The 26004-nt window shown below is 44.4% G+C and overlaps 1 protein-coding gene across 1 annotated transcript in view; it reads left to right on the forward strand.

The window, feature by feature from the left end:
* The first annotated feature begins 560 nt into the window (after positions 1–560).
* The window catches only part of CCDC6 (coiled-coil domain containing 6), a 134270-nt gene continuing 108826 nt past the window's right edge, over positions 561–26004 (forward strand). Inside the window, exon 1 of the mRNA XM_004369865.2 lies at positions 561–1075. Within this exon, the coding sequence (XP_004369922.1) occupies positions 779–1075 (297 nt within the window). The 5' untranslated portion in view covers positions 561–778. The remainder of the gene's footprint in view (positions 1076–26004) is intronic.

Below are 26004 nucleotides of genomic sequence, written 5' to 3' on the forward strand. Positions count from 1 at the left end.
GTTTACCTGTGGTTGCTATTCCCCCCCCCCCCCAAGCCCCTTGTAGGGAAACTTTCTGTTTTTTTAGCTCTATCCAAAGCTTCCCAGTCAAGCACTTTGTTCACTGGGAAGATAAAACTGCAGGGGCTGAGAGTATGTGTAAAACAGACAGAGAGACACGCGCACACACGGTCGGCGGAAGATGGGGCCACCGCTCCGCCAGGGCTGGATGCTGGAGCCAGGCTGACCTTTCCACGTGGCCCCAGCACCTGCGAGGCTGGTGGGGCGTTGCATCAGGTTTCTTTTTCTCCCTAGCAGGCGCGAGCCCGGAAGAGGCTGGGCTGCCGCGGGGTTTAGGTTAGGGGGCTCGGAGGCCCTCCCCCGAACCACGTGCGGCCGCCCAGCTGGTGGCGCGGAGGCTGGCCTGGTCTTTCCCCCACCGGCCGTGCCCGCGCATTCTCAGCTCGTCGGCGGACGCCAGGCAACCGGCCGCGGCGGCGGACGGGTCCTGGAGCTTTCGACAAGCTTTGCAGGGCGGCCTAGCGACCGCGCCAGGCCCGGCTGGAGCGAGCCCCAGTGCAATACTGCCCGAGCCCGGGCGGGGTCTCTGTTCTCTGGCAGAGGAGGTCCCTTGGCAGCGGGAAGCTCCCTCTCTTTCTCTCGCTGCCGCTCCGAGTCTGCGCCCTGGTGCCAGGCGCCCCGCTCGGCGCTCCCCTGTGCTCGCCCGGCGCCCACTCATTCGCAGCCCAGCCTTCTCCGCTGCCGCCTCCCTGCTCCTCTTCCTCCGCCTGCCGCGGCCATGGCGGACAGCGCCAGCGAGAGCGACACGGACGGGGCGGGGGGCAACAGCAGCAGCTCGGCCGCCATGCAGTCGTCCTGCTCGTCGACCTCGGGCGGCGGCGGCGGCGGCGGCAGCGGCGGTGGGAAATCCGGGGGCATTGTCATCTCGCCGTTCCGCCTGGAGGAGCTCACCAACCGCCTGGCCTCGCTGCAGCAGGAGAACAAGGTGTTGAAGATCGAGCTGGAGACCTACAAACTCAAGTGCAAGGCGCTGCAGGAGGAGAACCGCGACCTGCGCAAAGCCAGCGTGACCATCGTGAGTGCCCCCGGGGGGCGCGCCGCAGCGCCGACCTCCTCCCCCCTCCCCCCCAGGAGGGACTGCACCCCGACCCGGGCAGCCCCGAGGCTCCCGGAGACCCGCAGCGAGCACACTCCCTGCCGAGACCTGCTGGCCCCCCGGGTGGGGGGTGGGGTGCGGCGGGAAGAGCGGGTGTCCGCCCTTGGGGTCCAGGCCAGTCGCCGAGAGCCGCGGAAGACCGCTGGGGCTACCACCCACGGTCCCTTTTTTGCTTCTCGGGAAGGGGTCGCTCCGGGGCAGGGCTGGAGGCCGGCGGCGTGGCTGGGGGGCGGGGTGAGACTTTCTTCAGTTTTAGCACGCCTGAGGGTGTGCGTCCAGAATCTGGGCAAACCTACGGTAGGGGAGAGGGAGGAAGTTAGGCCCTGTTCCAGGGGTCTGGCTTTTGGGGTGCAGGGGGTGTGCAGCTGAGCAGGGCACTCAGCTGGCATCTAGACGGCGCTAGCTGGATCGCCCGGGGAGGGGGCGGGAGAGTGGGGCCGGGAATCCGGGAAGTGGAGTTTTCTGGCCAGGATGGAGAGGGAAGGGCGGGTACCGGAGCTGGTGCACCCACCTTGTTTGGAAGCTTGTTCCTTCGGGTGGGTGGGTGGGGGGTAGTATAGAGCAGTGAGAGTACAGCATCTTAAACTGGCCTGGATAGGGCTGTGGCTGAAGGTGGATTGAAGAGTGGCGACTGTCTCTAGCTGAACAAGATGTACGTGTCTTTGCTTCGTTGGTGGTGGAGTGTCTAGGGGTATCTTGCCTCCGAGTCTAGATACTTAACAAGAGAAGAGGCCATCTATTCTGTTTGCACCTGGCCCCTGGGAGCTTCCCAGAAGAGGGTAAGATTAGGCCTGTAGGTCTCACTCCTGGTGTAGTAGGCGTTTGAAAAGGCCACTCATTATAGGCTGATGAGGCGAAACATAACTGGAAAAAGTACATTGTGTGCTCTCACCTACCATTCCTGCCAGCTAGCCACACCATTAACATGCAGAATCCCCATGCTGATAACTCTATTCCGGTCAAAACAGTTTCAGAGAAAATGTCAGATCAGCGGGATCAGTTGCCATAGCTGCTGCACAATAGCTGATCAGAGGGAAGCTTCAGATGGAGAAGGGGTGAATTTGAGTATGGATCAAAGGTCACACCCTGGAAATGAAATGGGGTAAGTTGAGGCTGACCCTGTGCCAGGAAAAAGAGTTCAGTGGAGGATTGTATATTTCCCCTAACACAGGCTCATTCCCTGGAACTGGATGGCCTCCTTAATTTGTTTTGAAAGCAGGTTCCCACCAAAGTTTCAGTGTGATTGGGAGCTTAGTTAGAAATAGATTGTAGGAAGACACTTTCTGTGCTCAAATCCAGTCCTGGTGGATAGAATTAGAGCAATATTCATGCATCTCCTGGCTATCAAGTTCTTGAAGTGCCCTTATGGTAGGAAGGGGGAGGAATTTGCAGAGACAGCTTCCAAGCCTCCTATGCAGGCTTTCTTGGCTGAGAGAGATGTTTCTGCTGAGTGGGGGTTTGAGAAGAGAGGGAAGTTGGTGAAGGCAGTTTATTTAAGGTTTGAGTTAGTAAATGAGAGGGTTGGTCTCTTGGAGAATTTAAACCACTGAAAGTAGTAAAACTTACATGAAACTGGATCTCTAGCCTCTTGCATACAGTGAGCAATTCAGGCTCTTTTTGTTTGTTTGGGAGAGAGAGATGGGGGGTGGGTGGAGAGACTATGAAAGGGTTATCTGTTTGACACTTCGGCCATATTATAAGTAGGTCTGTAAATTGTACACAAACGTGTTGGCTTTACCTGGACAAATATGTTCATTCCTAGTGTATCAGAGGCCTTCGGAATATTTGACTTGAGGTGTTGGATAAGGTGGTAGCTTTATTTCTTAGTGCTTACCCTCATTTCACTTTGTGAAATGTTCTGTGGCCTTACTGAGTAAAGTTGAAAATTGTTTTAGGTGACAGCCTACAAGTATCAGAAACCTCTCAGTTCTTTTCTGATCTCTGATTAATACATTCAGGGAGACAAAAGTACTTGGGTTCACCCCTATTACTTGGCAGGTGTTAGCAAGGAGCTGTATGGCACCTGTAGAGAAGAGATTACTTCAGGATTTTGAGGTTTTTTTTTAATGACCTAGGATTCAGATTGCAGTGGGTCGGTTTGACCTCTCAGGTATGTAATTGAGAAGGAGAAATGCCTGTGACTCCATGAAGTGGGGCTGTGGATGTAAGGAGTCCATGGAACAACACTGAGTGGTGGGTTATGTCAAGGTTAAATGCAGAATCCCTGACAACTCTGACTTAAATATTGCCTTTGCTAGTAGCTGCCTAGGAAGTTGGTGACAATGCCTAGATATTTAATTAAGTGAAGGCCATGTTAGATTTTTTTAAACTGTTTTAGTTAATTTGAAGTGAAGACTGTACCATAATCCTATTACTTGCCTTTCTGGCTCTTATCGCTCAGTTCCTCCAGTTATGATATTAACTTTTCATGTTCTTGAGCACTAACGGTGATTATGGGTGTCTTTCCTTTTCCCTGAACACGTTCAGGGAGGCACATTGCTGATCAGCTACACCCTGGAGAAGAAGAAGGGGGCTCTCTTTTATTTAGCCAAGTCAAAAAGCTAATAGAAGCTCTAGTATAGTGGTCTCACCCATCTCTTTTGGTATATGAGCGCTTGTTGTGATCAAGCTACCCATTTATTAAACGACTGGTTTCATGGACCTGTGTTCTCACAGCATCTGTGGGATACAGGTAAACATCATCTATGGGGAAGAATCTGCATCTGTATCTACAAGTGCCTAGTGCATCTGGGAGTTATAACTTACATTTTATTTAGGGGGGCTTAGATGTAGAATGGAATGTTTTGAGTGATTATCCAACTTCAGCCAGTAAATCAGCAGTGGAGCAGGGCTGCAGATTATAGATCATACTTTCTTTGGAGTGGGGGAAATAAATCCAAAAAAGACTCATTCACCTTTTTGAGTAAGATTCCCCCTTCTCTCCCACTCTGCTCCCCTGACCCCTTATACCTGTCAGAATAGCTTTTAGATAATAGGCCAGATCTGTCTGGCTTGTACTGTGGGTGCAACTGTGATTGTGGATCATCTGATTCATTGTAGTGAGAAATGGCAAGAAGTGGTGTCTCTGAGCAGATGAGGAATTGAAGTTGTGGGCAATAATTGGATGGCTTCAAAGTTCTCAGTGGGGGCTGGTTCTCTAGGGTGAGTGCCTTTTCAGGACAGGCTCAGATCTTCAGTGTAGATTTGGTTTGGAAATAAAGGTCTATAATAAATTTTTTAAATGTCTTTATCTATGGGATTAACTTTTCATCATAGATATTTAGGGAAATACAGAAATATAAAGATGTTTTGAAGGTATAGTAGAAAAACATGTTGGTATGGCATGATTAGAAAACCTGGCTATTTAAGCATCAATACTATAATGGTTTCAGTAAGCAATAAAAGCCGCCATATAGTTAATGGTGTGCATTTTGGATCATTTACCCTGCAAGTCTAATACACTATTTTCCATTTTCAACACTTCATTTTGGCAGACACCCTGAAGCTATCAGATTGACGTTGCCCTTGTTAAGAGGCGTGGTGTGTCTTTTTTTTTTTTTTCTGTTTAAAAAAAAGTTTCTTAGATTCTTATGGGAACACCCAACTTTAGACACAACTTTGGGGAAAGTATGACCTAACAGTTGGGTTTTACTGTACACAAGTCTTCTGAAAGAGGCTATTCTCAAATTTCTTCCGTGTTCAGAGTTTCTCACATTTGTAGGTAAAAAATAGTGGAGGTTGTGATAGTCTTTTACAGTGTTCTCCTTTTTTTTTTTTTTTTTTCCTGGGGGTGGGAAAGAGTTTAGAGAATCACTAGTATTCAGTTTGTGGCCGACTCTTGTTCAAGACTGGACTTAAAAGCAAGGTTGGCTGCTAACCAAAAGGTCAGCAGTTTGAATCCACCAGCTGTCCCTTGGAAACTGTGGGGCAGTTCTACTCTGTCTTATAGGGTCGCTATGAGTCGGAATCGACTCGATGGCAACGGGTCACGGGTTAGTCATTGCTTGTTTAAAAACTTTCAATGACTCCCAGTTACCCTCTGGGTCAAGGTAAACTTTCTGGTGGTTTACCAGTAATGCATGATCTGGCCCCTGCTTGCTTCACAGCCACACCCCAAGGACTCTCTGGGCTACTCTCTGAACTATGGGTTCCTGGAATTTCAATAGGTTTCTCTGGCTCCTTCAGAATGTACCTCCTGCCTTAAAATGCTCTTCACTTCTCCTTCACTCCTTTCTACCTTATAAATCCAAGTAGGCAGTACTGTCCCCACCACCACTGTCGACTCTGGTACTGCCACTTCCTCAGCCATACACTGGGTTATATGCCCGGTGATGTGGTCCCACAGGTTCCATCTGCCAGCCACTCAGCCCGCATCCCACAGGCCTCCCACAGTAGATGTGTAAATTCCTTTGGGGGTAGGATTTGCCTTGTTTATCCTCGAATTTTCAGTGCCTGACATGTGGTAGACACTCTGCAGGTTTGTTGAGTTGACTCTAGAGGCATTGGGAAGAATTGATTTATTGGGGTAAGGATGTAGGTACTGTCTCCTGTATTTGAGCTCATAGAGGACCACTCTCCTGCCGATGTACTAAACAGCAATCATCATCTTCACCAGTGTTGGTTAGAAGACTGGGTAGATGAGTGGATACACTGTATACTTTGGGGGACCACAGCCATTAATGTGTGCCCTAAGCCCTTGCCTTCTAACATGGGTGGTATTGAAGGCTACCTTGTAGCATATCCCTAGACATGCGTGATACATTTCACCTCTGAAAGCAGAAAAACATGTCTTTAGGTTCACCTTTCTGAGAATTTATGAGCAAGGTTTGGGAAATAAGTGGCCCTGCTGAAGTTTCAGATTTGCTACCTTGGTTTTGGTGATGGTAACAGATCATTCCAGGCTCCTTTATGAATTTCTTTAACTTGAAATACTCACAGCTGCCTCTGGGACACAACTATGGAAAATAATAGAGAGATGCATCCATACAGGTTCAGGTTTCCTGGAGTTCTGATTGGGGTAGTATCTGAAGACAGGACTGTGAGACTTGCTGAATCCTTGTAGATGTCCATGTGGGTTATAGAGTGGAATTTAGGGTGTTGATAGTGTGACACACTGTCCTTGCATTCTGTTTTGTTTTTTTTTTTTTAATTTTAAATCATGCGTTGAAGTAATAATTGTATTTATACCTAGAAATGCTAATCTGAGCTTTTAAACTTGCAGCCAGGCTAAGTAAGAGTAATCTTTCTTGTCCCCTCTGCCTACTTTTTTCCTCGGTGGGTAGGTGTTGGGTTTTGTTTTCAGTCCCAATGCACTTGCTTTTAGTTATATTGAATTATAGTCAAACCTGGCAAAGTAAATGTTCCTGCCTGCTGATGGTTGCAATTTTCTTGACAGGGAAGCTAATGCTCTGGAAAATATATCTAATTGTCAGGATCTATGAGAGATGTTACGTTGCAGACACTTTCTACTTCCCCAAGATTGTCAAATTTTCTTATCTTTATGGCTGTCAAACCCATAACTGTGAATTTTATTCCAGTGCTAATGCCAGTAAACTGCGAACATTACTTTGTGTGGGCTTTCTCTTTCAGGGAGAGAATGCTAAAAGGGTTAACAATTTGATTGATGGTTACTATTTAGAAATAATTCACCCTCTTGTTTTTGGTTCCTGAATCAACTCAATGGCAGCAGGTTTTTTGAGATCCAATGTATGGGGTGCAATTTAATAGTTAAAATTTATTACAATACTCGTTTGTTCAATGCTGGAAAATTTTCTGTGATTTTTTTTCCCCTTCCCTTTGCTTGCTTGGAGCTCTGGTGGTGTAGTGGTTAAGAGCTTGGCTGCCAACCGAAAGGTCGGCAGTTCGAATCCACCAGCCGCTCCTTGGAAACCCTATGGGGCAGTTCTACTCTGTCCTTTAGGGTAGCTGTGAGTCAAAATTGACTCGACAGCAATGAATTTTGGTTTTTGCCTGCCCAGTAAGGCACAAAACAGCATGTGGTAACTATGGGTAGAAATAGGCAGAATTCAGCCTACAGGTGTTTATGAAAGGCCTATTGTGTGCTAGCCATAGCTGAAGTGGTGCAAATTGTTAAGCATTTGACTAGTAGCTGAAAGGTTGGTGGTTTGAACCTTCCCAGAAGCACGTTGGAAGAAAGGCCCGGCGATCTGCTTCTGAAATGTCACCGTCTTGAAAACCCCATGGAGTACTACTTTGCATCCATGGGGTCACCGTGAGTCGTAATCAACTAGATTGCAACTAACACCAACAGCTGTGTGCCAGATTCTCAGAAAGGTCTGAGGGGAATGTGAGGGCTCCTCCAGCAACCTGCTGAGGATTGCACTTGACTTTCATTCAGCTTGGCCCTGGTTGGGTGCTGTAGGGAATTCAGAGCAGAGTGAACCAGCCCTTCCCTCTCCAGCCAAGAGGGTTGTGAAGTATCAAGTGTGGGAGTCACCAACATACAAAGTGGAAGCAATAAAGGAAGGTCAGGCCGACTCCCGTAGAGGTTCTGAGGATAGGTAATTTTACCTTACACCTTCCCAAATGAAATTCATCTCAGTGAATACCTTTAAGAAAACAATGTGTCATATTCACTAACAATTTAATGAGCTTATAGTTTATTTTGTAAGGCAGAGAAGGGGAGACCTGTTGCTCAACTTATCCATGCTGCGGTGGCACAGGGAGGCATTTTGTTTGTTTTTAATTTTCTTTTTTATTTGGTGATGATTGAAAAGAAATGTCATTGATGTTTTAATTTCATAATTTGCATCTGTCAGTAGGTTGAAATTATCTAGGTGGTATTTCTCTCTTCTTGTTATACTCTGGGGCCCACCCACGTTCCTTTCATAGAATATTGTTGGACGGACTCAATTTCCTAAGTGTTAATCCAGAACTATGTGACAACAAAAGACTTCTTACATTAAAATTAATTAGAAATATTATGGGCAATTTCAAATTCCAGTTTTTTTAAATTTTTTTTAAGAAAGCAGTGTTGAGTGACGTGATAATCTTCCACTCATCTGTTCCATATCCAGCCAGCCTCGGCAGGCGCCAGGTGTGTGTCTAGAGTGATCTAGTTAATGCCCATGAGGGTATCTCAGGACACTGAGGATCAAATGAGGCCGCTTGGTACTTAGGAGCAGAGTTGGAATATTCAGCCAACATAGGTCATAATTCAAAAAAGTTTTCCATAGAAGGAGAGAGGAAAGTGAAAGAATGAAAACAGCGTAGATTATGGGTTGAGCTAAGAAGATTCTTAGAAATCTAGTACCTACATTAAATACTTCATGTGTTGCTTTCATAAATGAACAGTTTGGGTCTTCTGTGCTATCAGCTTTTTGAGACTAAATTAGAAGGGCTAAAATAGACACATTGAGAGAAAAGTAGTTGGTGTTCAATATAGAAAAATCTTGATTTATGAAATTATTTGCAGGTAAATGATGATTTTTTAAAAAAAATTATACTAATAGACCAACTCAAGTGATAACTTTTAGCTATTGAGATTTTGTTGTTGTTTTTTGTTTTTTTGGTTCTTCACTAGGCAGGCGTTAATTTATCTAAACAAAGGCGTTTACTGAGAGTCAAAACATTGTGTCTCTGCTTCATTTAGTAGCTCCAGATTACAGAGAAGCTAAAATTTGAGAAAAAAACCGGCTAGATGATTTTAATGTCTTTGTTAACCAAGAGTAAAAATTTAAGCACATGCTCCATAAAGTAGAAGTTTGGACTTCTTTGGGTCCAAATCACTGCCTGGTAATAGGCCATCTCTTTTGGAAAGTACATTAACTGTTTGACATCCTTTTGAACCTTGACTGTATGTAGATTATTATGTAGAAATACTTCAGGTATCCAGAAAAACATCTTAAGTACCTAGGGAAATACCTTAGGTACTCAGAGGGCCCAGTGACTTTAAAAAAAAAAAAAAAACTTTCTTTGATTACAGAAGCTGCTAGCTGCTTTTTATTGTCCTGACACTAAATCTATGGATTTGGACTTAAGGCATTTTAGTATAAGTGCTGTTGGTATCTTGCTCCAACTTGTTATTGCCTGTTGGTTATCTCTGGTGGCACAGTGGTTAGGTGCCTGGCTGCTAACCAAAAGGTCAGCAGTTCAAACCCGCCAGTGACTTAGAGGGAGAAAGATGTGGCAGCCTGCCTCCATGAAGATCTATAGCCTTGGGAACTCTATGGGACAGTTCTATTCTGTCCTATAGGGTCACTATGAGTCGGAATCAACTTGAGGGCAATGTGGTTATCCCACACCTGATTCTTTTCTGTTATTCAACAAACACGTAGAGAGGAGCCCCTGCCCTCTGCCCAGCTCTGGGCTTGACACCCCTTGTCCTAACTTGTATTTAGCACCCAGATATGGAGAATGCTGGATGAACAGTAGATGCACATCCTCCAGGAAACAGACAGGAATTTGCCCTAACACGTTATAGATGATGGTTGCTTTTTTTTTTTTTTTTTTAAATGAAATGTAAGTGTTTAATATCCTCGACAGCATGTTGAATAAACCATAATTTAAGAAAGCTTGAAGAAGAAGGGAAAAAAAAGCCTGAAGTTAATAACAATTCTTATTCACCAGCATTATCCTATTTCCAGATCATTTTGTGTGGTAGTGATAACAGAGAATGTGTATCAAGTGCTTACTGTGGGTTAGGCACCGTTGGAAGGGCTTTGCATACATCTTCTTCTTTAATCCTCACCACAATCCTCTGTGCTCAGTACTGCTGTTATCCCTAGCTACAGACTTGCAAATTTAGAACCAGAGGGGTTAAGTTACTTGCCTGAGGTCCTACAACTATCAAGTGGGGCTGGGATTTGAACCCAGATTTGGCCTCAGAGTTTAAGCACAGGGATACATTGCTTCTTGGTGGGTGGGGTATAAATTAATTTAGGAATGGTTTTATCTTTATCTCCTTGTGGGCATTTTTCTCTTAGTGGTTGCTATACAGTTCTGTTCTTCAATTAGTCAGGGCTGCCCCATTACCACAGCAAATTCCCCAGATGCCGGGCCTAAGGGAGTGTTTCCAGGGCAGCGAAGTCCCTGCCTTGGAAAAGAAGCAGTGCTGGAGAAGGCGCCTTCACTGTGTAGGGGTTAGTTTGTGTTCTGCTTCTGGCTCTGTTGCCTTCCAGCGTGAGGCCTTGGTCTGTGTTTTCAGCCCACAGGCGCCCACTCCCCACCTGTACTCTGTCCACTGTATCCCAGGACATTGCCATTTCAGCTTGTAGCATTGCCATTTGGAACCCCCCACCTTTGTGCTTATGTTATACCCTCTACTTAAAGAGTCTGCCTAGTGCAGTAATAGTGGATCTTTTTCAACAAACGTATTGATCACCTGCTGTGTGCCCGGCAGCGTGCCATATATAACAACTGGGATGAGACTCTGTTGGGGAGTTGTAGGAGGGCCCCTGACTCAGTCCAGGAGTGGGGGCCATAGTCAAGGAGGGCTCTCTGGAAGGAGGTGGCTTTTAAATTAAGACCTGGAGGATAAATTGAGATTAATCTAGTGGAAGGTGGGAGGAGGCTGTGGAGGAGATCAGGGCCCAGATGGGCAGGTCTGGTGTGCTCTGCTTCTGGGTCCCCTCCATGGGCTAACTGGGGTGAGGAGTGGAAGGGTGAGGGGCAGGGGAACAGTAGAAGCATTTCTGCTGCTCAGTGGAGACATTATATTTGTGTTTCCCCTTTAAACTGTTTGAAGATGAGGATTTTGTCAGTTACCATCTATAAGATTGTCTTATTCCACGGTAACAGTAGCCACATACTGCAGTATTACTGTGTGCCAGGTATAGTTACAAACATTTGTATGTATGGTGGTTGATTTAATCCTCACAACAACCATTTGCTATCTCCATGTCATGGATGAAGAAATGAGGTATATGGAGACTAAGCAACCCCTGGAAGATTTCAGTCAGTGGCGAAAGTGAGGATTTGAAGGCAGGCAGTTGGCCTGACAGTACCTTGCATAGTGACCAGCACATAAAAGCCCTGCTGTTTGAAGGATCCTTTGTATTTCCCCACTGTTTTCACGGTATGTTGTTATTGTTAGGTGCCCTGGAGTGGATTTCAACTCATAGGGACCCCATGTGACACAGTAGAACTGCTCCAGGGTTTTCTAGGCTGTAATCTTTATAAGAGCAGATAGGCAGGTCTTTCTCCTTTGGATCTGCTGGGTGGGCTCAAACTGCCAACCTTTAGGTTAGCAGCCAAGTGCTTAACCGTTGTGCAGCCAGGGCTCCCCTTACTGGTATAGTTACTTAGTAAAGTCTGTGGAATTTATTTTGAGAGGTACTCAGGTTTACCTCTTGTAAACGCTTGAATGGAGTATAACATATGCACGGTAAAATGTACAAATTTAAGCCCAGTGAACTTATAAATGAATTTATTGGTGTAATCACTGGTGCTCGAGATATGCTGTCATCAGCAGCCCCAAAGCTTCCGCGTGTTCTCTTCCAGTCAGTACACCCTGAAAGGTGACCCTGCTCTGACTTCCATCAGTATAGATTCATTTGGCTTGTTCTTGAACTTTATATAAATGGAATTATACAGAATGTAATTTTGTGTGTCTGGATTCTTTGATTCATTGTCTTAGTTTGTACATTTACCAATATTAAACAGTATCCGTGTTGTTGCATACAGGAGTAGCTCTTAGTGCCATGTAGTATTCCACTGCATGAGTATCTGTGGAATTGTTTTTACTTTTAGTGTCTGCTCCCTGGATGGCTCCACTCCCTGCCCTCAGTAGTAGTCGCTGGGCATAGGGGCATTGTGAATGGAGTCTAGCGCAGCGGAGGACATGCAGGCCCTACAGAATGTGGGTTCCAGTGAATTGAGTTTCCAGCTGCCTTACTCACTGAATTATATTGGGTTCATTGGATTCAGAGCCTTTGAGCCTCCGTTTATTTACCTGCTAAAATAATGATATTTAAAGTTACTATCAGTCTTACTTCCGTCCTTCTACAAGGATCAAATGAGGTGATATACTTGGAAAAAGAAGCCCTGGTGGCTCACCAGTTATGCGTTTGTTCAACTGCTAACTGAAAGGTTGGTGGTTTGAACCCACCCTGTGGCTCTGTGGGAGAAAAGACCTGGTGATCTTCTCCTGTAAAGATTATAGCCTAGGAAACTGTGGGGCAATTCTACTCTGTCACATGGGGTCACTATGAGTCGGAATCGACTCAGTGGCACCCAACAACAATAACAATTCACTTGAAAGTGTTTTGGTAATTTGTGAATTACTGTTATGGTATAGAATGATACTAAAAATCATTAGTACCCCCTTTCTCTCCACAGACACACTTTCTTCTGTCTTCCAAAATACATTTCAAAATCAAGGCTGCTGTAGTTAATCCTAAAAGAAATGATAGCAGAATAACCTCTGGAATGCTGAGCGGGGTGGTTGAGGTAGCACCATGTTCTCTAAAGACAGCAGACTGGGCTACCTCGGCAGCCTGGCTTCCTGGGACTTCCCTTTTCTGGTCATTTGAAAGGGATGCTTGGGAACTTGGCTGATTTCCGAGACTTTGGTGAGCCAGGATGAAACCAGTCTGTGTAGTCATGCAAACGTTACAGTACAGCAGGAGATAAACATGTTTCTTAAATGATCCATTTCTTTCTGTGGTTTTTGAGGCCTTTCCATTATTTCTTGAGTAAGGCACCAGCATGTACCCTGTATCTGTTTTCTGACTTGAGCACTGGGGACAGAAGATGGTCAAAGCCCACTTTCTTTTGACCCTGTTCTGTGGGGTAGGAATTCCAAGGGTTGGACTTTGGTAGCCAGTTCATGAGAGCCACTCACTCTGCTTAGATAAAAACATTATCTTTGAATATGACTTAACTTTGCAGGCTTGCAGTACCTGTTATGAGTCAGGAGCAGGTCTGTGGGAGGCCAGTAGTTTTCTCTTGGCAGGTACTTCTCAAGTGATCTGTTCCCACCCCATGGCCTCTGGCTCTCTTGCAATAGAAATGGCAGCCTGGGAGCTATTTGAACTTGAACGTCGAGAAGCATCCTCTTCACCAGGGCATTTTTTATTGGCTTGGTGTGATGACTTTTGGGATGATGAGAAAAAGGACAAGGAGAATGCTTTGAATTCAGGGATGAGTGGCATCACTAAGGGGGGTTGGCGAACCATACCAGGTGACACTGTCAGAGGTAGTGACACCAAAATGACTGTCTATAAAATCTGCGTGCAGTGTTTTAGCAGAAATTTATTATTTATAAAAATATCCCTCTTGTTAATTATAATAACAACAAAAAATGTTCATAAGCCCCAGCTTACATGTATCCATATATCTATAAGGCTAAAACTGTATGCTAATTTATTTTTTGAACCTTCTAATGTGCTTCTGTCAGCTGTCATTATTATCCAGTTAGAAGGATGCTTTGAATCACGTGATTTCATCTGCAGGCCCTACAAGCACGCGCTGTTGTTTTGGTTGCTGCTGGTGTTTTTGTAGTCCCTGATTTTGTCAAATTTCCTGGTGGTTTAGCTACAATGTTGTGGTAGTTAGCATGGGAGGGTGACACCATGAGTTACTGCATTGGATGACACCAACCTTAGTGACACCGTCAGGGACCCCGCTTGTGTTGTAAAGAAATAAGTTAAAGTAAGCTATTTTGAACCCAAGAGTGCTCTCGACTGTTTTGCTAGAGTCTATCCTTCAGGCAGGTGGGGCCCTCACCAAGATTAATGGAGTCTTTTGATTTCTCTCTGCCTCTTTCCCTTACCACTTGTCTGGACACCTTCCCATTGAACTCTTTTTCAGGTAGGGGAGATTAGCACTAATTACAGTAGTCCCTTATTTGGTTGGCTCTTACTTGGCCCCATGGGAGAAAGATGTAGCAGTCTGCTTCTGTAAAGATTTATAGCCTTGGAAACCACATGGGGCAGTTCTACTCTGCCCTGTAGGGTCGCTATGAGTCACAGTCGACTCAACGGCAACGAGTTTGGTTTTTTTTTTTTTTGTTACTTGGCCCAGAACCTTGCAGCTCTGGGTTGTTGGTACCTGATGGGTGATATGGAAAGGGAATTCACTTGTTTGTTAGCCCACAAATGAAAACACCGTTACTGCTTGCCATAAGTACAGTGCACTCTTTCTCCAGTTCTCAGAGTCCTGTGGGTTCCACTGCTCACCTTTTCTGTTTTTGATTTAATGTGTTGCAGATCAGTATCCTCCATTAGGCCATCTGTGTGAGTTATCCTCCTTTTCAATTTTATCCTTTAACTCTTTTCTGGTTTTCTGTCCCAAGTTTCTTTGGGAGAACTTCGTATAATAGAGAGGGACTTGGAAACCCGGTAGGGTTGCCAGATTTAGCAAATAAAAATAGAGGATATCTAGTTAAATTTAAATTTCAGATAAACAATGAATAATTTTTTAGTATATGCAGGTCCCAACTATTGCATGAAAGAAATGTATACTAGAAAGTTATTTGTCGCTTATCTGAAATTCGAATTTAACTAGGTGTCCTGTATTTTATCTGGGTAACCCAGGTAAGGACAATGGTGGTTCCGTGGTAGAATTCTCACCTTCCATGCAGGAGACTTGGGTTTGATTCCTGGCCAGTGCATCTCATGCTCAGCCATTACTTGTCTGTCAGTGGGGGCTTTTGTGATGGCTGTGATGCTGAACAGATTTCAGCGGAGCTTCCAGACTTAAGATGATCTAGGAAGAAAGTCCTGGCTATCTGCTTTTGAAAATCAGCCAATGGAAAACCCTTTGGCTCACAAATGTCCCGTCCATAGCCGATCATGGGCATGGCGCAGGCCTAAGCAGCATTTTGTTCCACTGTGTGTGGGGTATCCATGAGCTGACTTGGTGGCAACGAACAACCACCTAAAACCAGGAGGATTTATGTTGACAGTCTCAACTTTGCTCCTTCCTAGCTGGATGATCCTAGATAGTTTACCAAACCCCTAAGCCACCGTGCCTTTCCTAAGAAGGGACTATGATCTTGGCTCTCAGATTCTTGGGATAAGTGGTGTGAGTTAAGGGAAGCTCTCAGGGCACACTGGGCATGCATGTTCCTTTTCCTTCTTTAGCCGATGATTATGGATTTGCTTCTTGCCCATTTTTCTCCCTTATCCTTTCCTCTTCTTTGGGTCTGAGATAAGGTTGCTATCACAGAAGAAGGCAACCCAGCATCCTCTCTTTAGTGAGGGCTCTTAGTCTTCTTCCTCAGCTACTTTCAGTTTGCTTTCACCTTTTCTGACCGTCTCTCACCAATTTCCTTATTTCCCCCCACCTAGAAGCCATGAGGAGCCCTGTTGGTGCAGTGGTTAAGAGGTATAGCTGCTAACCAAAAGGTCGGCGGTTTGAATCCACTAGCTGCTCCTTGGAAGCCCTATGGGGCAGTTCTACTCTGTCCTATAGGGTCGCGATGAGTCCGAACTGACTTCACGGCAGCGGGTTTTGGAGAAGCCATCTGTGATTGCATTTCTCGTGTCTTCCTTTATTTGGCCACAGGTTACTAACGCCCTCGTTTCATTTCTCCTTTCTTCCTGAGCCTGAGATGGCACAGGGAGAACTGAACAGTTGGCCTCTCACTTGTCTGTGCGACGAGGCACCCGTCACGTATCCTTTTTGGGGCCTCATTTTTCTCCTCAGTTCACTGAGAAGGCTGGTTTAGAATGCTGTGTTTGCAAACTGGCAGCCTGCATTTGGCCCATAGGTGAGTGGTTTGGCTAGCAGAGTTTTACAAGATCTTTGAAAGAGAATGCCTTGGGAACGGCATGTGCTCTCTAGCTCGTCATAGGCGTTGCCTCTCTCTGCTCGTCACCCCTGCAGCTTCACCTGCTTATTTACTTCGGCTCTGATGGCAGTGGAGTTTGAGATCCCTGGAGCTGTGCTGCAAATAATGACTAATGAAGCCATGCGCACTAGCTTGATTTAGCTCTTGAAACAAAACTGTGGGGCACAATTATTGCAGTTTTACAGATTCAGAGAGCTGAGGTATAGAGAAGTTAACTTACTGGGGCCATTCAGCTGGTAGGTGTGGGCCAGGATTTGGCAGTCTGGCTCTGGAGCCCTTGCTCTGAATCACTATGCTATATCGCTATGACCACTTGCCACTCTGAGATTCTGTGAAATTCCTTGTAGGGGTTTGGAATATAGCAGCTTTTTAAAATTTTTTTAAATTTATGTTTTAGAGTCCTTGCCTTAGAGTCTCTCTTGACGGGCAGTTGCTCTAATTCTTGGGTAGTGAATGCTTACAATGAATTTCTCCTCAAAAGCATCCTTCATCTGCCCTTTAAAGATGTTTCCATGAATTTTCGTTCTGTGGCCTTCCTGTTTAACTCTTTAAAGTTATGGATTTAACTTGTTTTTGGACACTTGCTAAGTGTCAGCTGTATGCTTGAGATTTCCTCTTAGGAGCAAGACAGGGTATGACTAATGCCTACGGACCCTGCCCTGGGCTAAGGGCATCTGAAGCCCAGGAAGACATGGTGTCTGCTGTGAAGGAGCTCAGAGGCTGGTAGGAGAGACAGGTGGGAGAACAGTGACCACATGGTGTTGGAGGAAGGTGGTTAGTTTATCATTCAGGGTTCACACAGGAAAACAAACCATACCAGGTGTTTGAGAGGGAGAGAGTTTAATGCAGGGAATTGATTATCCCAGTGGTGGAGTTGGTAAGAAGACAGCAGGGAGCAGTGAAACAGTCCAGGGGTTCGTAAAGCAGGACGCCACTCCTAAAGCTTGTCTGGAGGACACAGGGGCGGAGATACTCAGAGAAAGAGCTGGCATCACGGTGGGCCTTGAGACAGGATGCTGTCCAAGGTGGAGAGGAAAGGGGGAAAACACTTTGGCTTCTCCCTTCTACCCTCCAATCTCTTGACGGTGCTTCTGATTGGCTAAATCCAGTTAGAAGTTAAGGAATTTCAGAGGACTGGGAGATACAGCTTACAGGGAGTGCCCTTGGAGAACAGGAGAAGGGCAGTGCAGGGGTCTTGGGCCAGACAGACCCAGGACTGGCTCACTGTACACTGAGAATGGAATGACTGTGCTTGGCCTGGACGGTTAGAGAACACTCAGATGACAGAATGTTGGATGACACATAGGTTTTTATTCCCCCTAGGAAGTTATGAGTGAAGGGCATTCCAGGGAGAAGGAATATCATGGACAATGCATAGCAGTAGACTCCACTTGTAGCATCACCAATAGCTGAAATGATACTTGAGGTCTTTCCTGTCCCTCTTTCTTCTGGCTCAGAAGCCATTTTCATAGCATGCTTTCTCACATGTCCATGTCGTCATTTATGGCTGTCACCAGGGGACTGCCAGGTGGGGAGTTCTGTACCCTGAATATCCTCCATGCTAGCTGCTAATGACAGAACCTGTACCACTTGACAGTGGTGAATATCTTGGGGTGTCCCGATAGCACCCAACTGATGTTCAGGGCCATTAGTCACACTTGGGATGAATGAATGGTGCTGGGGGGATGAATGAATGGTGCCAGGGTCCCATCGTGTCCCCAGGCTCTGTCCTGATGAGGATGCTTGTGCCTTGGGGAGGAGAAATGGCTGCCCAAGTTAGTGACTTCGAGGCTACCTCCTAACCCCAGTTGCCTGGCATTAGATCAGTTGTTAGAAGACGCTTTGTCACATTCCCCTGCTTGAAACTCATTTTTATGATAGTGGATTTTGTGTAAACTTTTTTTATTATGGAAATTTTCAAGCATACACAAAAGTAGAGAATAATATTATGATAAAGTATCATGAACCTCACCTACCCACCACTTAGCTTCACCAGTTATCAATAAAAGGGTCAATCTTGTTTCATGTTTTTATACCATCTCCCCTCACTTGTTTTGTTTAGCTGTAGTGTTTTCAACCAGTCCCCTCCCCACCTCCAAATAGTTTACATCTCTGATAAGGACTTTATCATCTCTGTATTAGTTTCTAGTGCTGCTGTAACAGAGTATCACAAACTAGTGGCTTAAAACAACAAAAATGTATTCTCTCATGGCTCTGGAGGCTAGAAGTCCGAATTCAGAGTGTTGGCAAGGCCGTTCTGTCTCCAGGGGCTCTAGGGGAAGATCCCTTCTTGCCTCTCCCAGCTTCTGGTAGACTCTGCATTCCTTGCCTTGTGGCAGCAAGACTCCAGTCTCTTCTTCCCTGTTCACATGGCTATCTTTCCTTTGTGTGCCTCTGTCTTTTCTCCCGTAAAGGACACTGGTCATAAAGAGATTAGGGCCTACCCTAATGACATCACCTTAACCTAACTCATTACATCTGCAAGGGCCCTACTTCCAAATAAGGTTACATTCACAGGTGTGGGATTTAGGATTTGAGCATATCTTTTGAGGGGGATGCAATTCAACCCATAACAACGACCATGCCATTATCATACCTAATAAAACTGGTAACATTTCCCCTAGTAAATTTGTCTTTGAAAAGTGAACAACAAATGCTTTTCTGTGATCAAATGTGTTTTCCTTGCTTCCCCTCTGCTGTAAGCCTTTTACCCCTGCGCCCTGAGGCTGCTGGCCCCAGATCTAGCCCCCCCCATGCTGCTGACAGCAGGCTTCAGGACATTTTACTGCTGCCCTGTTTCCTGGCCCCAATCTGCCAAGCATCCTAGTCATGCTGGGCCTGCCCTCAGTAAGTATGCAGACTGACTTCCCAGCCCCCATGGCACATACTTAGCTATATGACTTTCAGGCCACCAACTCTTGCCTGTGGAGCAGGAAACCTGGCTTTCGTGAGACAGCTTATGCAGGCTTCCTTGGAAGCCTTTAGCTGGGAAATGTCTGCTGAGCATCCTGGGAAAATCACACCCTGGGAAGATGGGCTGGCATTACTGGCTTCCAGAAAGTCTGGCGCAGGGTTGTGTGTGAAGCCACGCAGTGCTGGCGAGCACCAGATAAGAAACTGGGCAGCATGTGCAGACAAATGTCTGCTGGACAGGTAAAAGTGGTCTTTGCCCAGAATTCCCAGGTCTGAAATCTGCATCTTGTGCGGCATCAGAGAGCGGTTTCAACTAAATTATTTCATAGAGTCTCGCAGCAAGTCTGTGGGGTAGGTAGTGGGAGCTGCACTTTAAAAACAAAGGATCTGCGGCACAGGTAAAATGCTATTCAGTTATTGGCTAGGGAACAGTACTAGTAAATGGGGCGGGTGGTATTTCAATAGATGGCCGGAGGTTTTTCCACTCTGTAAGTTCCTTGGTAAAGAAGGAAAAAAGGGCCTGGTAGTTAACAATTAGAAGTCCCTAGGTGGTGTAACTGGAAAAGCACTTAACTGCTAACCGAAGGTTGGCATTTGGAAGCCACCCAGAGGTGCCTCTGAAGAAAGGCCTGGTGATCTGCTTCCGAAAAGGTCACAGCTTTGAAAACCCTGTGGAGCACAGTTCTGCTCTGCACATGTGGGGTTTCCAGGAGTTGAATTGACTCGACAGCAACTGGTTTGGTTTTTGTTTTTTAGTCAACACTTAGAAACAAGGGGAATTGAATGTGGCTTTGATAGTAATTCATTAGATAATGAGGTGAAAGATAGCCAGTCTGTTACCAGTGGTTCTCTAAATGCTTGCTGGACCTGTGGGAGATGGGGCTGGTATAGGGTTAACGAAGCCTCAGTGAGGCTGGGGGCAAGATGGCCAAGACTTCCACTTCGTGCTGTTAGGGAAAGAAATTGTAGATAATCTTAAATGTTGAAATTCCAAGGGATAGTCCAGATTATACTACTTTGCTATCATTTACATGTCAATTAGTGTTTAAATGGTCCTCTGACTTGGGGGCTTGGGACTTATGTTATTTCTATTGTCTTTGTTTTTTGTGGGAACAATTTGATCTCTGTAGCCAATAATCTTTCACCTTTAAGTCTATGCCTGTGGTTCCCAGACTTTGCTGTACATCAGAATCACCTGCAAAACTTCTAAAGTCACAATGCCATAGGTCATACCCCTCAATGTGTGGAGATGGGAGCCAGGCATCAGTGTTTTTTGAAGATTCCCAGTTAATTCCAAAATTGCATTTGACTGGCAACAAAGTTGGGAGCCACTGGTGTATACATTAGTGAGGCTTGAAATAATAATAATAATGCTGCCTCTTTTTAATGTTTTTTATTTTTTAATTGAATTTTTTGAATAGGAAAAACATCACATAATATTCTTTCCTTTTTATATAACAGATGCTGTACACTGCACTTTGTTCTGTGCCTTTCCCCCACCATGTAATTATATTTTGGCGATTTTTCCATAGCAGTAGGTTGATTTCTTCATTCTTTTATCCAGTTGCCGAGTAATCCATTGTTTCGTATTAATGGGCATTTAATTTGTTTTCAGACTTTGTCTCATGAACAGTGTTGTAGTGACTTTGAACATGAGTCGTTTTATATATGGGCAATTACATCTGAGGGAATAAACTCATTAGCTAATACTTGTTAGTGGCCATCGAGTCATGGGAACCCCATGTACCCATGTAAAACAGAATGAAACATCACTTGGTCTAGAGCCGTCTTATCAGACAATGTTCTGTTGTGATCTATAGAGTTTTTATTGGCTAATTCTTGGAAGTAGATTGCCAGACTTTTTTCTTTATAGTCTGTCTTAGTCTGGAAGCTCTGTCAAAACCTGTCCACCATGGTATTTGAAATACTGGTGGCATAGCTGCCAGCATCACAGCAACACACAAACCACCACAGTACGACAAACTGACGGATGGGTGGTGGTAGCTGGTACGTAAATATAGCACATGGTATGTACCAGTCACTTTATTAACCTTTTCTTTATATTGATTTACTTGATCGTCACATCAGTCCTGTGAGGTAGGCAATATTATCCTCATCGTTTTGTATCTGAGGAAACTGAGGCCCAGAGAGAGTTGGGTGACTTGTCCAAAGTCACCAGAGACTGGCAGAGTTGGATTCACACCTAGGCAGGCCGACTCCAGAGAATTCCTTCACTTCGTGACGCTGCCTTTCTGGGTAAATTCCCAGAAGTGACATTGCTGGGTCAGATGCCCTCTTATATGTGTAATTTGGATAGATGTTGCCAAATTATCCTCGACAGGCGTTGTACTAATTTAGACTCACATTAGCAGGATATGAGAGAGATGTGTGGCCTCAGACCTCACTGACAGAGTGTTATGAGACTTTGATTTTACCAGTCTGATAGATGAAAAACGGCATCTTGGTGGACTTTTTGCATTTCTCTCAAGGGGTTGGCTACACATTTTTTCATGTGTTTGTGAGAACCATTTGTGTTTCCTTCTCTGTAACCGCCTAGTTCGTATCTTTTCTCATTTTTCTATTGGTATGTTGACCTTCCTCTTACCCGTTTTTTTCTCAGTACTCGATATATTACAGAGACTTGCCTTTTTTTTTTTTTTCTCCTTCCAATTTTGAGTTGTAAAAAAAAAATTCCCCCTTGTCATTTATCTTTTGACTTGGCGTTTGGTGTTTTTTGGCCACAATGAAGTTTTTTTTTAATGCTTTCTTAATCTCACTTGTAATCTACAGAAAATATTGCTAAGATGTTAACAGTAAACCTTGACTGTACATTTAGTATTTTGAAAAAAAGAAAAAGTAGGACAGACCAGTCTTATGTTTTTGTTTAAATGATTTATAATGCATTTAAGAGAGATTCAGAAGACATCATCAAAGTAATGATGCTAGATATATTTTTGAATTGCAATAAACTACAGGTAGGCCTCGCTGGACAATGACGGTCTGTTTCAACGACTCCGTTGTAAGTTGGTTCTGACGTAAGTCAAATATGTCTTTTTTTCTTTTTATTATTATTACCTTTTATCCGTATCTTTATAAATCATGACATTGAACATCTGCAAGTGAACATCTGAGAATGATAACATCAGCAAATTACACGCTGCAACATTGTATATAGTACATATTACAATAAGTGGTAAAAAAAACAAAAAACAGATGGTCGTAAGTGTGGTTCATTGTAGCTCGAATACATCATAAGTCAGGGACTATCTGTACTTAAACTCACCGCTGAATGTTAGAGGCACATCTACCAGTGTCTTTTCCCCCCTTTCCCTTCATCTTTCTCTACAGTAACACTTTATATTTCATCTAAGATCTTCAATTAGGATAAATCTCCTGTGGCTAGTTGATCAATTACTGAATTGTTTGCATTTTGGATCCTTTTGTTGTATTCCCCTAGAAGCTTCTTCAATGGGCTCAAGTTTAGCTGGCATTATTTCTCTGTCTTGTTCAGTTTCAGGCTCAGTTTCTCTAGCGGTTTTATTTTACTCAGCAGTATTTTGCCTTTCCCCTGCTTAAAGATGGATTTAGAACTCTGGACCTTGAATTTAAGCTTCTTCCATGTTGGCCAATTAACCATTCTTTTTTGTTTCTCCCACAAATTTTACTGAGGATATTCTGTGTGCTGGATACTATGCTAGGGTCTAGGGGACATCCCCCCTCTTGGAGCTTATAGTCTAGCAGGAAATTAACATCAGACAACTTATTTCACAGTACAGAACATATATTGTGATAAAATTTTCAAAGGATGCATGTACGGTTTTCAGAACATGTAATAGGGGAAACTGAACTAGTTTGGAGCAGCCAGGGAGCTTCCCTGAAGTGACACGCAGGCTGCGGTCATCTGAGTGATGAATACAATTTAACCATGCAGAGGATTGGTAAAAGAATATTCTGGGCCAAGGCAACAGCTTATGCGAAGATCCTGAAAGTGGCATAAGCATGGCAAGTTTGAAGAACTGAAAGATGAGTGTGGTCAGAGTTTAATAGGGATGTGGCCTGAGGAAGGATCTGGAAGTAGATGAAGCCAGGTCTGACAGGGCTTCTAGTCCTGTCTGTCAGAAGCTGTGGAGTTTTACTTTGAGTAAACCCTGAATGCTTAGTAAAATATACAAGATGTCCATTTGAAGGAAAGAGACCTACTCTTCAGCTTACCCTCTTGCTGTCGTCAGATTTCCGAGCTGAGAACACTTTGTCACTTAATGCTAGTCCAGTGCTCATTTTACAAATGACAGACCAGGGAACAACTTGCCCAAGTTTATACCGGTAGCAGAGGCCCGGTAGCAGAGCTAGAACTTGAACCCTGGTTTCTAAACTGTGTTCTCTCTGCTGTGTTCTTTCTCTTCCCTCAGAAAACATGAGTATTAACTAAACATTGAAATGTATTCTTATGCATTTTTTGACTCATTAACCATTAACTTTATTTATACATTAAGATAGGAAAGGTATGACATATTATTGGTCGTGTTTTAAAACCATATCCTAATGTTAAAAAGAAATATATGTATATATATATAATTGTACTTTAGGTGAAAGTTTACAGCTCAAGTTAATTTCTTGTATAAAAATTTATACACATTGTTTTGTGACATTAGTTGCAGTGCTCACAATGTGACAGCATACTCCCCCTTTCCACCCCGGGTTCCCTTTGTCTGTTCAAACAGTTCTTGTCCCTTCTTGCCTTCTCATCCTGCCTCCAGACAGGAGCTGCCCATTTGGTCTCGTGTATCTGATTGAACTAAGAAGCACACTGCTCACGTGTATTATTGTTTGCTTTATAGTCCTGTCTGATCTCTCTCTGAAGAGTGGGCTTCGGGAGTGGTTTCAGTTCTGGGTTAACAGTGTCGAGGCCATAGTTTCAGAGGCTCCTCCAGTCTCTGTCAGACCATTAAGACTGATCTTTTTACATGTATTTGAGTTCTGCTCCATACTTTTCTGCCACTCCATCTGGGACTCTATTGTGTTCGCTGTCAGGGCAGTCATTGGTGGTAGCCAGGCATCATCCACTTCTTCTGGTCTCAGGCTGGTGGAGTCTGTGGTTCATTTGGTCCTTTAGTCCTTTGGGCTAGTATTTTCCCTGTGTCTTTGGTTTTCCTCATTCTCCTTAGCTCCAAGTGGGATGGGACCAATAGATGTATCTTAGATGGCCACTCACAAGCTTTTGAGACCCCAGATTCTACTCACCAAAATGGGATATAGAACATTTTCTTTGTAAACTATGTTATGCCAATTGACCTAGAACCAAAAAAAAAACTGAACCCGTTGCTGTCAAGTCAATTCCAACTCATAGCAACCCTGTAGGACAGAGTAGAACTGCCCCACAGGGTTTCTAAGGAGCAGCTGGTGAATTTGAACTGCCAACCCTTGGGCTCCAAAATTGACCTAGATGTCCTCTGAAACTATGGTCCCCAGGCCCCAGCTACTCTATCCCTCAAAATGTTTGGATGTGTCTAGGAAACTTCTTTGTTTTTGCTTTGGTCCAGTTGTGCTGAGTTCCCATGTATTGTGTGTTGTCCTTCCCTTCGCCAAAGTTGACCCTTGTCTACTCTCTAGTTAGTGATTTCCTCTCTCCCTCCCTCCCTCCCTTCCCTCGTAACTATCGAATAATGCTTTTTTCTGTGTTTAAACCTTTTCTTGAGTTCTTATAATAGTGGTCTCATACAATATTTGTAGTTTTATGCCTGACTTATTTCATTCAGCATAATGCCCTCCAGATTCATCCATGTTGTGAGATGTTTCGTAGATTATCATTGTTATTTATTGTTGCATAGTATTCCATTGTGTGTATGTAGCATAATTTGTTTATCCATTCATTTGTTGATGGGCATTTAGGTTTTTTCCATCTTTTTGCTATTGTGAATAATGCTGCAGTGAACATGGGTGTGCATATGTCTGTTTGTGTGATGGCTCTTATTTCTCTCAGGTATATTCCTAGAAGTGGGATTGCTGGGTCGAATGGTATTTCTGTTTCTAGCTTTTTAAGGAAGCGCCATATTGTTTTCCAAAGTGGTTGTATCATTTTATATTCTCACCAGCAGTGTATAAAATGGAAAATGTTTGAGTTTTCCTTCTCTGACAGGTTTCTGCCTTACACGGGTTCCAGATTTTGCAGGTTTTACTGTAGTTAGATATTTAGGTCTTAGATTTTTTACCTGTCCTCAGTAGGGTTTATTGGCAACTTACTGATGTGTCAAGGGGTCTTCTAACGCGCACCTTGAGTGAGTCAAAGACTCTAGCTTGTCCTTGGTTGGAGCCTGTACCTTTTTGCATTGTAGCTGTCTCTGAAACATCTCATATGAACATTTCAGATGTTACCTAGCTGTGTAGGGGTGACAAGGGAGCCTGGAAGAGAAGGTGGATTAGCTGGAACTACAAATGCGGTGGACCAGAGGTTGGGTCCAAAGGGCAGGTTAAGGTGAACAGGAAGGAACAGTTAATGTTAGAGCCTGAAATAGCCAGGGGTTGGATATAGGAAAATTTCTTCATGTAGGAATCAGCTGCATGGGGAGGTGAATGGAGAAGAATCAGGTTATCCAGGGCATGGTCTGGATCTTTGCACAGGGCACCAGCAGTCTGAAGGGGCTTGCTTATTTAGTTTGTGAAGTGGAAGCCTCTTTTGTTTCCTGCCCAGGGCTGTTCCATCTCTGGATATCTGTGGGATTAAGTCTGTAGGTGGAGACAAGCGAGAGCATCAGCATCCCACAGACATTTTTGCCAGGACACAGTCTGTGTTTCTTTTTTACCCCATTCCATCATTAAATATTTTCTGATCATCTCGTCCCCTGTGCCAAACCCTCAGCTGCTATTCTCCACAAAGATCAACTGAAAGTCATGCTTCACTAATACAAAATGCATGGTTTCATATTAAAGCTTCAAAACATAAATAGTCTTACAGCTTCATAAAACAAAATGGGACTAATGAGGCACAGCAGTCCAGGGACAAGGACTAGAAGGCAGAAGGGGACAGGAAGGCTGGTGATAGGGAACCCAAGGTTGAGTAAGGACAGTGTTGACATGTCGTGGGGTTGTTAACCATTGTCGTAGGACAACATGTGTACTGACTGTTCAATGAGAAGCTATTTTGTTCTGTAAACCTTCATCTAAAGTGAGAATAGCAGCACAA

The sequence above is a fragment of the Trichechus manatus genome, unplaced genomic scaffold (assembly GCF_000243295.1).
Source record: "Trichechus manatus latirostris isolate Lorelei unplaced genomic scaffold, TriManLat1.0 scaffold00007, whole genome shotgun sequence".
NCBI classification, from domain to species: domain Eukaryota; kingdom Metazoa; phylum Chordata; class Mammalia; order Sirenia; family Trichechidae; genus Trichechus; species Trichechus manatus.